This window comes from Phyllostomus discolor, chromosome 13 (genome assembly GCF_004126475.2).
Source record: "Phyllostomus discolor isolate MPI-MPIP mPhyDis1 chromosome 13, mPhyDis1.pri.v3, whole genome shotgun sequence".
Lineage (NCBI taxonomy): Eukaryota > Metazoa > Chordata > Mammalia > Chiroptera > Phyllostomidae > Phyllostomus > Phyllostomus discolor.
The window spans coordinates 60,327,028-60,341,437 of record NC_040915.2 but is presented as its reverse complement, the minus strand read 5'-3'; the positions used below and the strand labels follow the sequence as shown (position 1 = coordinate 60,341,437).

General features: G+C 61.1%; 2 protein-coding genes across 3 annotated transcripts in view; one reads left to right on the top strand and one right to left on the bottom strand.

Moving 5' to 3' along the window:
• GNAZ (G protein subunit alpha z) overlaps positions 1–4,395 on the bottom strand; it is a 53,386-nt gene extending 48,991 nt beyond the window's left edge. The window contains exon 1 of one of the 2 annotated variants that reach the window (XM_036014488.1): positions 4,170–4,395. The gene's annotated coding sequence lies outside the window, so the exon portion shown is untranslated. The remainder of the gene's footprint in view (positions 1–4,169) is intronic. The other variant, XM_028528082.2, reaches the window with a different exon arrangement.
• The window catches only part of RSPH14 (radial spoke head 14 homolog), a 77,026-nt gene extending 62,942 nt beyond the window's left edge, over positions 1–14,084 (top strand). The window contains exons 5-7 of the mRNA XM_028528083.2: positions 10,591–10,816; positions 11,897–12,033; positions 13,784–14,084. Coding sequence (XP_028383884.1) covers positions 10,591–10,816; positions 11,897–12,033; positions 13,784–14,022 — 602 coding nt within the window. The 3' untranslated portion in view covers positions 14,023–14,084. The remainder of the gene's footprint in view (positions 1–10,590; positions 10,817–11,896; positions 12,034–13,783) is intronic.
• Positions 14,085–14,410: the final 326 nt, after the last annotated feature.

Here is a 14,410-nt window from a genome sequence, read left to right as displayed (position 1 = left end):
TTGCCACTGCCTTCAAATGCTCAGTCATTTTGAACAAGGGCCCTACAAATTACGTAGCTTGTCCAGCCCACATTACATAGTCCTCGTGCACCCCAGGTCTACCACAGTGTCCGCTGCAGGGGACACGCCCTCCTGGAAGTACATACATCTTGAGTGGCCACCTCGACTGTGCTCCTGCCTCCCTTGCTCGTCAGTCCTCCTCAGGATTTTCTGGATAACTTTCTCAGCTCACACTTTGGGTGGGGGAGGCCCCGAGGCCCAGCTCAGCTCTCCTGGTCCCCCTACCCTCGATCCCCAAGTGACCTCAGCTGGTCCCTGGCTTTCCACACACTTGATGCCGAAGACTCCGGGTTTCTGTCCCCAGACTTGCTCCCCCCCCAACTGCCATGTGCACCCGCACCCCGCCAGGGCTCTCACCCAGCTCCTAGTCCCCTGCCTCGCACGGATGAGTCCGCATCCTCCTTCTTGGCCAATGCCAACCTCAGCCTCCCAGAGCTCCTCTCTCCCCCCTTCTCCAGCAGACTGCCTCTCACTGCCTCTACTGCTCCCACCCCACTGGGCCAACAGCCTCCTCCCCTCAATGCCACAACCTCCCCTAGCAGCCTTCTGGTCTGACCTCCATGCCCATCAGCCAGACAGGTATTTCAAAAATGTAACTAGTTTGACTCTCTGTTCCAAACTTGCCCTGGGCTCCAGCTTCAGGGGGGCCTGCAGAGCCCCACCTGACATGTTCCATGGTGCCCCACCCCCAGCACAACCCTCTACTGAGCTCCCGCCACTTGGACTTCTGGTGGGGCCTCAGCAGAGCTGCTGGGCCTTGGTGCATTCACACCTGCCATCCCCTTCCTGGTGCTCTTCTCCATCAGCCACTTGGCTCTCCCATGGTTCTGCCACGGCACTGTGCCAACACGGTCTCTCCACCAGAGATTCCGCCCTCCCGCCCGTGGTACCTATCCTACCTGGCATTCAGTTGCACAGCTGTCGTGTCGGCCTCCCCCCGTCGGATGGGAGCACCACAAGAGTGGACACTGGTCTGCTCTGTTCCCTGCTGTATCCCTGTGCCTGGCATAGTGCCTAGCACTCGGCAGGTGCTGGTAAATATTAGCCAAAGGAACGACTGAATGAACCAAGTGTGTGAAGTTCCGTTTTTCTCTGGCTCCGTACGCAGGGCTGATGACTCTACCCCTGTACTCCTGGACCCGTTAGGCAGTCCCTGTGAGCTCACAAGGGCCAGACGTGAGGGCGGGGGGACCTGTGTAGGAACTTTGGGCTCTGAGGACAAGGTGGCTCCGACCACCTTGGGGCTGGGCCGGGGGCAGCATGACCAGGTTCCGACCCAGGCCTTCTGGTGCCTCACCTGGGGCCCTGCCTTCTCCCCCTCCCCAGTCTGCACAAGCTGTGTCAGGCCACCACGTCACGCTCCTGCCTCGGGCTGATACAGCATCTGCCTCAATGCCTGTCCATTTCTCTTCGCCCTCCTTCCTGTCAACCATGGTGCTTGGAGGCCTGCCTCTGGGGACTCGGTCGCCCCAGAGGTTTCCTTCCTGGGGGCTGTGGGAGAGCAGTGTGCTAATCTGCCTCCTTCAGAGTTCCTGTGAGCCCCACCCTGGCCAGCCTTTGCGAGAATGCGCCCCCACCGCACAGCGGAGGAGATCTCTTGAGGGCTAGCACCGGGCAGTGCAGGGCCGCTCGTCCTCAGGTCCAGGGAGGAAGGCCCGGGGCACTGTCAGCGCACGCACACACAAGACAACCACTCGGAGGCCACGCCCTGAGTCTGAGGCCAGCCTCCCTGCTATCCGGTACTCCGTGCCACCAGCCTCTCTGCAGGGGCCCTGGGCAGCCTTACCAAGTCCACCTGGTTACCCAGAGTACCTGGGATTGCCCTAGAAGCTCCTGAGATCCAGACCGAGGCACTCTTCCTCCCGGACTCCAGGAAACAGAAGAGCTGAGCAGCCGGAACAGAGGGAGGAATTGATTCCCTGTGTCCCAAATTTAGAGTCCATGGCAGGCCCCCAGGACAGGGCGGGCAGCAGGCACAGAGTGAAGCACCTCCATGAGGGCAGGTGGGCTGCCTGCTCCTGCTGCAGCAACCTGGGCCTCACCCAAAAGCCGAAAGTGGGTGTGTGTCTGGGGGTGGGGCTGGGAGGATCAAGAAACACAGATGAGTAACAAACAGCCTCTTCAGAGGGAGAGCAAAACATCCCTGGGAGCAAGCAAGCGAGCAAGCCGATCTACGGCAGAAGGTGACTGGGCCTTCCGAAGGGGAGGGACTACGTCTCACTCACGTTCTGTCTCAGAAAACCAAGGTCCACTAGAGGAAAGCACGATAGGAGTTTGAAACCAAGCGCCAGTGTCTCATGGCTGAAGGCACACCACTCCGTCTGAGCAGGGGCGGGGCCGGCGCCCCCCCCCCCCCCCACGCCCTCAGCCCTGGCATGGACATGGAGAATCCCAGGCCTCCACGGTTACTGCTTCCTGACGTCCACACCCCAAAGGGACAGCAGCTCTAAACATCATCCTCCACCCTGCTAAGAAGGGGGCCAGCTGATTGGTCACACAGTTCCTTCGCCTGGCTCAAGGGATAAAGTGCCTGGAAGGCAATCCTAGGCTGCAAGGAGCCCCCCCACCCCAAGCCTTTCAAGCTCTTTCCCAGGCCCACCCCAGCTCCTGGGCCACACACCTGCTCCCTTTTACAGAGGAGAGGACTACAACCTCCACCGAAAGAGCCACAGCCAACAAGCAATGGGGTTCTTCCCCCAGGCCCCTTGGCCCCTATTTCCCCCCACCCCCACCTTTGCTGCCACACCTCCCATGCTTTGCCAACCACCCCCTTTGCTCCTGTCACACTCAACTGCCCGAGCTCAATCTCTGTGTCTGGGTCCATTTTCTCCCCTCTGCAATGCCCTCCCCAACTGTGCCTGTGTTCTTCAAGCTCCAGTTCAAATGTCACTTTGCCCACGGGCCTGTCTGACCCTAGATTGGGTCACGTCTCAGGTCCCATGTCTCTGAGGTCCCTCCTGAGACCTCGCACCCACACTAAGGGTTGGGTTATCTGAACAGAGACATTGCTCCCCTGTGGGGTGGTGAGTCAGTCCCTGGAGGGCAGGCCCAGTCCACTCCCACCCCAGCTCCAAGCCTCTGGGGAACAAAAGCTCAGTAAATATTTGCTTAATCGAATTTGGCCAAGGAGCCACCTCCAGACAGAGCCAAGGCAGCGGGACTTGGTCCCCAGGGCAGGGAAATCACTTGGGCAGAAAAAGCCAGTCAGGGGCTGGGCTGCCTCCCCAACCCCAGCCAACTTCGCCTATCAGGCAGATCCCTCCATTCTCGCACACGGACTCCAAGGAACCCTGGTCTTGCACTGCCTTTCCATCCTTGTAAGACAGAAAGAACCCCAGTTCTCGGCCTAGGCAGATTCCTGCCATCACCCAGAGGCTCAGCACCGCCCTGAAGGCAGAGTCCCCCGATCTCCGGCATGATCGCGAGCCCCAGCCCTGAGGCCCTCACACCCCTCCCCTCGATCACCCCCACCGCCTTTTAAGGAAAAAAATATTGAGCCAGGAACATATCAAAATCGCAGTGGGTCGATACTCATCTTGCTCTAAATGCCTCGGAGCAACCTGCTCGCTGCAAGAGCAGTGACCGAAAACTGAGCCGTCAGTCCTCGGGCCCAGGCCTCCGGGGCCCTTTCCTCCGTTTCAGCCAAGGCCACGCGTCGACGCTCCCGCCGCCCTGGTCGCCTCCTCTCGGCTCCCCCGAGAGGGAGACCCTGCCTCAGCGCCGCTCCCGCAAGCTGCCTGGCCGGGCCCTGCTCCGCACCAGCGACTGCTGGGTCGGGGGCGCCGTGCGGCATCTCCAGCAGTTGCTGTCTACCATCCTGGGTCCGCAGCCTCCACCTCCTGCTGGCTCCTTGGTCCGGCGGTGCCCCTTCCCCAGCACCTGCCAGGCCCTCGGCCACCCTCTGCACACCTCACGGGCATCTCTACCCTCGCCGCCCCACGCCCCGGCCGGGCATCCCTTTCGCCCAGCCCGGCACCCTCCGCTCGGGCGGATCCCCGGCACAAAGGCCCGGGCGGGGCCCCGGGTGGGGGTGGGGTAGACCCGCTGGCCGCGCCCCCGGCCCCCTGAGGCTCAGCTGCATGCCCCGGCCGTGGGGTCCACTCACTCACCTCCGGGCCGCGGCACCGTGCATCCGCCGAGCTGCTCCGGGCGGCGCGGGCAGCGCGGGCTGGCGGGGTGGCAAACAAGGGCCGCGGCACCTTCGTTCCGCACTATGCGGGCGGCGGCGCCCGCGCGGGGACGTGACCGGACCGCGGGCGGCGCACACACTCCGGCCGCCCTGGTTCCCTCCGCCCGCTCTCCCGCGCCCCCCGCCGCCCGCGGGTCCACCCGCCCCGCGCTGCCGCCGCCGGCAGGGGGCGGAGCCGCGAGCGCAGCTCGTTGCCAGGCCAACTGCGGGAGGGGGAGCTGCGCGCCCGCCGGTGACCACGCGCCGGGCGCCACCTCCCCGCCACAAGCGCCGGCTCCCTGCCCATTGGGTATAAGTGGCTGACAGACGCGTCCGAGGCCCAACGGCGGCGGGCAAGGGCGGGGCCGTAGCTCAGCGCGCGCCGCAGTCCGGCACGCGCTACGGGTGCAGGCGTCCCTGGACCCCACTACCCAGAGCTTTGGGCACCCACCCAGTGGAACCGCCTCTTGCAGATCCGGAGGCCAAGCGGTGTATGGCCCCTGTCCCCGCTCGCCTCCTTCGGTCTGAAATCAAACTCAGCTTGGCCTTTTCTGAGCTCCTCGACCTTGGGCAACCGACTGACCTATTTGGGCCTATTTTGTAGAGTGGAGCTAGTGGCACTCGCTTCCCTGAATTGTCGCGACAGCCCGCTAGAATGTGTGAAAGGGCTGTGCAAACCTTAAAGCTTTACACGGTTTGGTTTGTGCAGCGATGGGAGCGGCATTAGTCATCCTTTGCCCTCCTCCCTGCCCCTTTCAGGGTCCCTGGCAAGCCCGACCACGGAAGCTTGCCTTGGGAGGGAGTGGACTGAGAAGGGCCCGGGAGCTGTCCCCCTCGACCAGACAGATGAGAGGGAGCCGGTCTAGTAAAGGCCAGGGTCCCACTGACGCCTTTGGGAAAGAAGCTCGCAGAAGGCTTGGGATGCTCAGCAAAATGCACCCAAGGGCAGTCTGCCAAATTCTGTTTTGAATTTCAGCGGGAGCCCATCTGTGGGCCTCAGAGCCAGGAGCCCCCTCGCTGCTATGGTTAAAAGACATCCATCCTGGTAACCTGAAGCTTTGTACGTCCTAGACCATCCCTGGTGAAATGCAGAAGCTTCCAGCCAACACCGGGCCTATCACTGTATACTGTCGTGGTCATCTTAACAAAGAGCACCCCAACTCATGGGCATAGAAGCACTGGAGCTGACCACTGGCAGAGGTAGATGGGGTGCTGGACCCCATCCAGGTCTGTGGTCAGAAGATAGGGACAGGGCTTTGGCTCTGCCAGCCGGACATGGTGGCGTGTCAACATCATCCCAGGACCTCTTGGGTGTGATCCCTCTCCTGTGAAATGGAGACCATTGCACTCCCTGCCTATGGCCGGCCGGTGAGGGGGCTGCCTGAGCTAACAGGGACAGGACAGAGGTCGATGATGGGCATCCAGAGGTGAACCTAGACCTGGCATGGTGCTAGCTGGAGGTGGCCAGTGAGGGCCAAAGGAATGTGGGCAGCAGCCCAGGGCTCCTCTGTGTGCACATCCTCAGCAGCAGGCTGGGTCAGGGTGGGCTTCTGCCCAGAGGACCACGCTGGCCAACAGGTGTGACACCAGGAAGAGAGTGACACAGGCCCTGCCCTAGGATGGATTAGAGGGGAGAGGGGCTGCAGGTGAAGCACAGGCCCAGCTCTACTGCTATTACCTGTGCACCCTTGGGTGGCTTATCTGGCTGAGCCTCAGTTTTCTCTTCTCTCAAAAGGGGACACCAATAGATTGTCCCTAGAAGGTGACTCTGAGGAAGAATGCACATCAGCGCATGTTCAGGGATGAATGAGAGGACATTCTGTTGCAGGGTCAGGGGTCAGGGTTGAGCTGCTTGCAGGGGCAAACCTAGAGGCAGGCATGAGATGACCCTCTACAGCAGTGCAGGTATGAGATCAGCGGCTAGCCCATTGAGGGGCCTAAGGGGGCTGGCTGCCGCCTCCCTCACCTGACCCTGGTGGCCCCCTCGAAGTGAGAGTTCACACGGTATCAACAATGATTGTAACCCTTCACACAGCAGTCCTTACTGATGACTGCCTCCACACTAGGTACAGTTCTGGGATTTAGGCAGACCTAGCCCTGCCTGCTGGACCCTCCTGTCTGCGGGACACAGGCAGTCAGCAGAACGTAACCCACCAATTGTTCGAGGCTTGATGGAGGAGACCCACCAGGGCTCTGGGGGCATGTGGCAGGGGAAGCACTGGGCACTGGGATGGCAGGAGTGGAAGTGGCTGGTGACTAGGGGCGGGAGAGAAACATGTGCCAAGGTGAGGAAGGCACTGGGTGTGAAGGGGCACAAGGCCTGGAAGAACCAGAGAAGACATGTGTGGCTAGAGCCAGTGAGCACCTGTGGGTACAAAAACACAAGGCTTTGTCGTGCTAGGAACAGTCACACCAGGAGGACGGCTCTGGTGAGACCTGGGGACGTTGGCCTGAGACCCACCAGAGAGGTTTTATTAAAAATTCCTCACCCAAGGGCATGCTTATTGATTTTAGAGAGAGGGGGAGGGGGAGAGAAAGGGGGAGAGAAACATCGATCGGGAGTTTTGGGGTTAGCTTTTTGAACTGGGGAGGGAGGGAGGCAGTTTTTGTTTCCTGTTGGCAGGAGGCCAGAGCGTGTGTTGTCCTAATATGCAGAATCAAATAACACAGCAGCTAGTCAGCCCGAGGGAATAAAGCAGAGAAGTCAGTGCAGCAGGTCAGGTTCAGGGTAGGGTTGAGGGGTCACTGGGCAACAGCATGTGCCAGGAGATGGCAGTGTGGTGGCTGCAGCCATGGAGGGGAGCTGAACCCTCTCCCTCCATTAGCCATGGGTCCATGTAGGGGAGGAGAGGGGCCAAAGAGGGGGCCCACACGAGAGGCTGGAGGAAAGGTTGGCACTTACTAAGCAGTTGGAGAGGTGGCCAGGAAACCAGGGAGTGGCATGTCCTAGAGTCACGGGGAGGGAGTGGCTCGAGAAGGGAGGTATGGTTAGCCGTGCCATGTGCTGTTGCGAGCACGGCTGTGTGAGTAAGGGCAGGCACAGATGGGGGTCAGTGTGCCAAGAGATCGGGGCATGGGGGCCACGCAAGGCTAAAGCTGGACAGGTGGTCACTCTGGGTTCTTGCGGTGGCCTTTTGCACCAGGCATGGATGTGTAGTCCCCAGGGCTGGGGCCAGCACTCCGTCCTGCGTCCTCACTGGCCAGGACAACAAAACCAGAGGTGACAGCCAGGGCTCTGTGGTAGAAAGAGGACTAGGGCCCTGGTGACTGAGTCTGTCCGACACCTCACAACCCAGCAGGGACAGCTGGCCGAGGAGTAGCCCCTGGAGGTGGTGTCAACTCCTCCCCGAGGAAATGACCAAGCCACAGTCGAAGTCGGGGACCAAGCTATGGACATTGCGACCCTCCATCTCAGTGGAGCTTTCTGGCACGGCAGCCGCCGAATCCAGCCGGGCACACCAGCTGTTCTGAGTCAGCGCCCTTCCCAAACACTGGTGGCTGGTGCCCCACCCCTCTGCCCCCTGAGGCCCAGCTCCCCTGGGTCTTCCTTCCTGCACACCAAGAGCCACTAGGACCCTGGAATCCCTCATCTTCACCTGTGTCTACCTGTGTCTACCTGAGCTGTGATGGCCGGTCCTGGCCGACTCTCCCACTAGTCTCCCACTCCCCGAGGGTGGGGCGGGGGGTGTCTCGCTGTTTATGGACCTCTGATGATGGCCCCCTCTTGGCTGACCGGGCTCTGCACCCCGCCTATCCGGTTCCCCCAACCCATGCTGGCCAATTCCCAGGCTGTGGCGGGCCAGGTGAGGGTCTCTCTAGTTTGTCTTCTTGGGGTCTGTGCACTAGCCCCCGCAACATCCACTCTCAAACAAACCATTGCAGATCTGGGTTAGTTATAAATAGCCAGGCCTGCGACTCTCCTTTTAGCTGAAAAGAAGCAAAATGAACGAGCAGAGAGGCACACCCGGCACACATTTTATTTTTAATCTCCCTCTGTCTCAAAAAGAAGCTGGGTCCCGGTGCTCAGCATTTCTAGGAGCAGAGGCCCAAGCCAAACACCCAAGGAGCAAAACCCGGGGACCTGAGGGCCCCGCCCAGTGCCGGCCGCTGCGAGCACAGCCTTGGGCACTTGAGCTGCCTCTCTGGGTGCTTCGGTTCTTCACCAAGGTGCAGTGGCGGTGACTTCCAACACTGTGACTTTCTGACTCTGACCCCCTCCCTGTGAGCGGCCTCTCACCCCGCCCCAGCCTGTGGCTCCAGCAGCTGCGGTTCTCCCTGGGCTTTCCCAGGAAGGTCAGACCCCGGGGCAAAGGGGGCCACAGTTAAGCCCTGACTGGATGGTGCACAGACTCCTCACCCCCAGGCCTTTGCTCAGGTGCCCTTGGCTAGGAACCCTCTCCCTCCATCAGCCAGCAAAATCCTTGGAAAGGGAAATTGTCACCTCCCCACTGTGAGCTGAGGAGGCGCCATCTAGGTTGTGGCTGAGAGGGCCCCAAGCCTGGGGCAGGTAGAGAGCATGCGGAGGCAGAGCAGGGGTGGAGGCCCAGGTGTGCACCTGTCAGAGGTCCGTCTGGACGGGGGGGGGGGGGGGCTGTCAGGGAGTGAGGCTCGGGCGTGCCGGAGAGGTGGCTTGTGGGGACCATGGACAGGCACTCCTGCAGGGCAGGGACTGTATGGCTTTTGTCTTGGCATTCCACTCCTTTCCCCTCGTCCCTGCCCCACAGACTCTTGCTTCTGGCGGGGACCCAATGTTGGTGGAATTTGGGAGACTCTTGCTGTGCTAGATCCAGAGTCCAGGGCATAGAGTGACCGTCCCTTACACAGAGCATGTTCCCACCCGCTACCCCATTGGCACTGCACAGCCCCCCACGAGGCAGGCTCATGTCAATATGAGAAAGCCAGGCTCAGAGAGGTTCATTTGCTGGTACATTGAGGAGTCCAACCTTTCCTTCCTTCCTTCCTTCCTTCCTTCCTTCCTTCCTTCCTTCCTTCCTTCCTTCCTTCCTTCCTTCCTTCCTTTTCTCTGTGTATATTTTATCTTAAAGAGCCCAGCAGCACTCTTGAGCAGTAGGAGACTGCTCTTCCTGTTGTGAGTGGCCTGAGAGCAAAGCGCTGCTCCACCGGCCCGGTGAGAAGCCAGCCAGGGCGCCCGGGAGCTGCTGGACCCGCTGCCCTGCTGCCTGGCCTCTGCGCCCCTCTCACTCCACCCCGCTCTCCCTGGGGGCTGCCATTTGATGTCCTTTGAGAGTGAGGTGGAAAGACAGGGGTGATGTCTTCAAAGAGGAAATCCCTGGTGCTAATTGGCACTCAGAGACCTTTAGGCTAATTAACCTGTTTATTTGTCTCTCTAGAGTAAATTAGAGGGTTTAGCCGGGGAGGGCAGAAGAGGAAGGTGTTTACCGGTGGCCACCTCTGTGGGGGCCCGTGGTGTGAGCTGATGGGCAGGCAGGGGAGAGGGTGGGCTTCAGGGCAGTAGTGAGGGCCGCCCTTGTGCCGCGGGGAAGGGCTGCCCTCCCTGGCGGCTCCCTGCTCACTTCCCCAGGAGTGCTGCTCTGCGCGCACAGGAACTGGGCCCTGAGGGGGGCATCTGGGACAGTTCTGGGTTCTCCTCCTGGCAGCCACACACTGCCATCCCCCCGGGGGGACCGAGGCTGGGAGGAGCGAGGTGGAGTCCCTGCATGAGGGAGGCTCACCCCTCTGTGCTCCTCCCAGCCCCGGCACCCCGGGCGTGCCATGTAGAGCCCCGCCCTTGGGGCACCAGGCCCCTTCAAGACCCCTTGACCAGAATCTATGGATTTCCTTTCACCTCTGTTTGGGGACAGAGCCCTTTGGTGGATAAGTTGCTGGCCTGTTCACTCTGAATCTTCCCCCTCGGACTCCACTTCACGCTCTTCCTCCTATCCCTAAGGGCTGGCCAGACTGGTCTAGGGTCTCTAGCAGGCTGGAGATGTTGCAGGTGGGAAGGAGGAGCTTGGCTGGTCCCTCGCCCAATGCTTCCCTGTGGTGCAGGGCGTGGAAGGGACGGGACTTTTTGTGTGCCTGGGTTCCCCGGCGGTGAGCGGCTGGGCTCTCCAAGAGGTGGTGGCTGCTAGGCGCCACTTCAGGCTGATGCCCCGGAGTCACAGGCTACCACAGGCTGGCACCCTCCCGGGTCCTCTGGTGGTTACGCACCCATCCCCACTTGTTGCCCACAGCCTCCTGTGGCTGCCCAGTCCCCCCACCCAGTGGTGGGGGCATTTGCAAGTTGTCTTGTCCAGCCTCCTGCAGGACCCTGTGGGACCCTCCACACCCACCCCTGTGTGACGCCCGGCATGGGTGGGGGGCATGGAAGCCCACCCTCAGTGCTACTTCCTGTCCTGCAGGAGCCCTCGGCATCGTCAACAGCGGCCTGATCCCCTCCCTGGTGTTGCAGCTGCACACAGAGCACGAAAGCATCCAGGAGATCCTCCTGGACACACTGGCGTCCTGCCTGCTGGAGGACGCCAACGAGGCGCTGGCCAGCCGCGCGGTGCCCTTCCTGAAGGAGATGCTCCTCAGTCACAACAACAACATCCGCACCAAAGCCGCCGCCACGCTCACGGCTGTCAGGTGAGGCCCGGCCGTGCCTGTGGAGCAGGGAGGGCGGGAGTGGTCAGCCCTGGGCTGGGCACTGAGGCACGAGGAAGGTTCCCTCTGAGTTGCCCCTGGCCTCACAGCAGGTCCAGGGGTCGCAGCAGGGGGAGCTTGGCACCCCACTCCCCTCACCCCGGAGACACGCAGCACCTGGCCTAGAGTGGGTAGAGACCCGGGGTGCTGCTCCACATCTCACAGTACGCAGGGCAGCGTCCCCCCAGAGCCCTGCCCCTGTCCCCCACAGCCAGGGTCCAGGGCTCTGAGGCAAGAAAACTGTTCTTGCCTCAGCAGGTCCGACAGCTCTGCGGCCTCACAATGTCAGAGGCAGTGGCTGGCCAAGCTGTGCTTCCCCAGCTGGGACACAGGGAACCTGTGTTTTTTAAGATATTATTAAGGGTGTTGCCAACACAAAAGTCCTGTGGGCAGCAACGTTTGGGGAAGGCCGGTTCAACGAAGCAGCTCAGGGCCCTTCGCTTCAGGAGGAATGTGCACTGTGACTGTCCCATAGGGCCCGTGTTTCCTGGATCAAGAAACCGTTCTCTTTTGGGGGACAGCGTTGGCCCCCTCACACGTTGGGAAGCTCTTTGGAAGTCCACCACTTTCATTTTCACAGCTCCATACAATGCCAGGGTGAACAGTGACCAAAAATGTCATCTCACTTGAAGGTGGCTGCTGTGTGTGTGTGGCTCAGCCCGTCCTGGCCGCTGGGGCTCTTACGGGGACGGAATGAGTCTCTCTGCTTTATGTCTGGTGTCTTCTTCCCATGAGACCTTAGGACAAAGGTCCATCACCCACTGGCTCCTGGGTGGTTTCACTTTCAGTGGCCCCAGGCCATGCCCCCAGGTTTTCTGGGCACAGGAACAAGGCTCACACCTCACAGCAGTGCTCCCCTGCACCCTGGGAGCCAGGCCATGGGTGGGCCCGGACAACCAGGGATGGTCCCACCACAGTTCCTTTACTGTATGTCCCCCTGTGTGTGTGTGGGGGGGCGGTCCTGGGCTCTGCTCCCTTCCTACCCACAAGCAAAGCCACACAGCTGTCCCCTCTCTGGCCTAGCATCCCTCTGGAGGGCAAGAGGCAGGTGTGGCAATATGACGTCATCCCCATCCTGGTGCACCTGCTGAGAGACCTGGTGGAGGAAGTGCAGGCCAATGCGGCTGGGGCCCTCATGTATGCCACAGTGACCACTGAAGGTGAGGCCGCCGGCGGGCTGGGTATGCAGGTGGGGGGTATCCCCTGCGTGGGCACGGGAGCTAACGTGTGGGGGAGAAGGTCACCGCAGCCTCCCAGCGTGCTGGCTGCCCTGGCCAGCTTTCCAGGACTCCTCATCTCGCCCTTCCCTGCCCTGCCAAAGTACATCCGGACTGCTGTTGAAGTCCTTTCAAGTTTGGGTTCTGGGCTCCGCCTGCCCTCTTCTTCCTGGCCACAGCCACTTGGTCACTCACATCAGGATCACTGACCCTTCCCTCCAGGCTACTCCCTGGGCCTGGCATTTCTGCCTCCGTCCCAGGCCTCTCGTGAGCCATGATTCTGGGATCGATCAGTTTGCCTTTTGAGACTCGGTTATCCTGTGGCCTAAGGAAACATTGGCCCCCTCGCTTCTGTGGCATTTCTGGATTGAAATTACTTTTCTCAATTGGGGCCGGGGGTGGTGCTCAGAGCATAAGATTATTTCCTCAACCTGGGACTTCCAGCCACTCATGCTTCGGCATGCCGTCACTAAACCCGGGGCTGGCAGGAGGGACCGTTTGGAGCTGGTTCTCCCACCTGGAGGCCAGGGCAGCCCATCCCCCCATGAGGCCACTTTCGGTGACCTCTGAAGGCTGTCTGACCCTTCCCAAGGCCTGCCCTCACCTGCATCAGCCCCACGTCCCAGGCTTTCTTATGGTTCCTCAGAGGACTGCTGGGCCTCTGATTCTCATCAGCGTCCTGCAAAGACCCCAGCCCCGAGGCCTCCTAGCCACTCCCCACTTGACCCCAACAGTGGAATCTGAGACACTCCAGAGGGAGGGAGGTTGGGGCCTTCCTGGAGTCCACACCCCACTTTGATGGTGCAGTGAGGATTCAGGCCAATGGGTGGGGGTGGGGGTGGGGCGTCCTCAGTGCAGGGTCTCCACCCAGGGTTCCATGCCAGCTCTTAGGGGCCAGAGGGCTCCTGGAGGCCTGGGCATTGGCTGAACCTAGGGATGTTGGGCCACTCTTTCCGGATCTGGCACTCCAGAGCTGTGCTGGGTGGTGGGGACCCAGACTTCTCGGCCTTGGTGCTGTAATTAGTGGGAGGGGCAGACTGATGAATGACGTGGGGGAGAAGTGCTGCTCATACTGGGTACCGGACGGGGCAAACCCTCCCGTGGGAGGGGCATGGATGTTGACCCAAGGGACAGTGGGAGTCAGCAGGGCAAAGGTGGGGCTGGACAGGTCCCAGCGGCAAAGAGAGGAGTACTCAGGGCAGGAAGGCTGGCGACAGGGGACAGCCGCATCTTTTAGCAGGTGAGGTGGAGTGGGGGTGGGATGAGGCAGAGAAGGGTCAGGAGAGGTGTCTACTTCCCACATTAACGTCTGTGCCCCCGTAGACTCCAAGTCCTGCGAAGGCAGGCGCTCTCTGTCTTTTGTGCCTGGTGCACAGTAGGTGCTCAAGAAATGTTTGCCACATAAGTAAATGATTGGATACCAATTTTTAAGAGCCCACTCGTGTTGCCTCATAAGGACTGGCTTTCGGAGTGGGCACCGAGTGTAAGGGGAGAAGCCAGTTAGGAGGCGGGGCGGGGGCAGAGTTGATGGGGTCCGACCTGGGCTGGAGGCAGAGCGGGTGCAAGGGCCTGCATGGGGGTGAAGCAGGGAGCTTGGTAGCAGGCGGTGCCTTCCCGAGGTCGTGCAAGCCAGAGGTGGGATGAGCGGGGGGCGGAGGCCCCCATGGGAACGCCTGGTGCTGGTAACCCACAGGGAAGTATGCGGCCCTGGATGCAGAAGCCATCCGCCCACTCCTGAACCTGCTGAGCTCGGGGCTGACAAAGGCCCGCCTGAACGCCATCAAGGCCCTCACCATGCTGGCGGAGGCCCCCGAGGGCCGCAAGTTCCTGCAGGCCCACGTGCCCATCTTCCGTAGCCTGGAGCTGGACCACAGCGAGGCTGTGCGGCGGGCGGCCCAGGTGGCCATCAAAGTCATTGAGTGGAAACCCTGAGCCTCTTCTGAGGCCAGACCTGATAAGGTCCACGCCTGAATAAACGGGCCAGATTTCTTTCTCTTGGGTCTGCACGTCTCCTGATGTTCATGGGCCATGATCACGTTTCTCTCTCTCTCTCCTGCCAAAGGGGAAACAGCCAGCCCAGAAGGACCAGGTCACAGGTGGCCAGGTGAGGCAGCACGGGCTGAACACAGAGCCCACGGGAGGCAGTTCTGCTCCCTGCGGGGGCCAAGCGTCTTCTCAGAAGGCAGAGGGCAGGCCTGAGCCTTCCAAAGATGAGAGGTGGGGGGAAGGGACTTGGGTCGGAGGAGGAAACACAGCTGGACCAGGCATCACCGAAGCTCTATACGCTGGAGCGCTGAGGCTCTTGGGGTGTGCCTGGGCA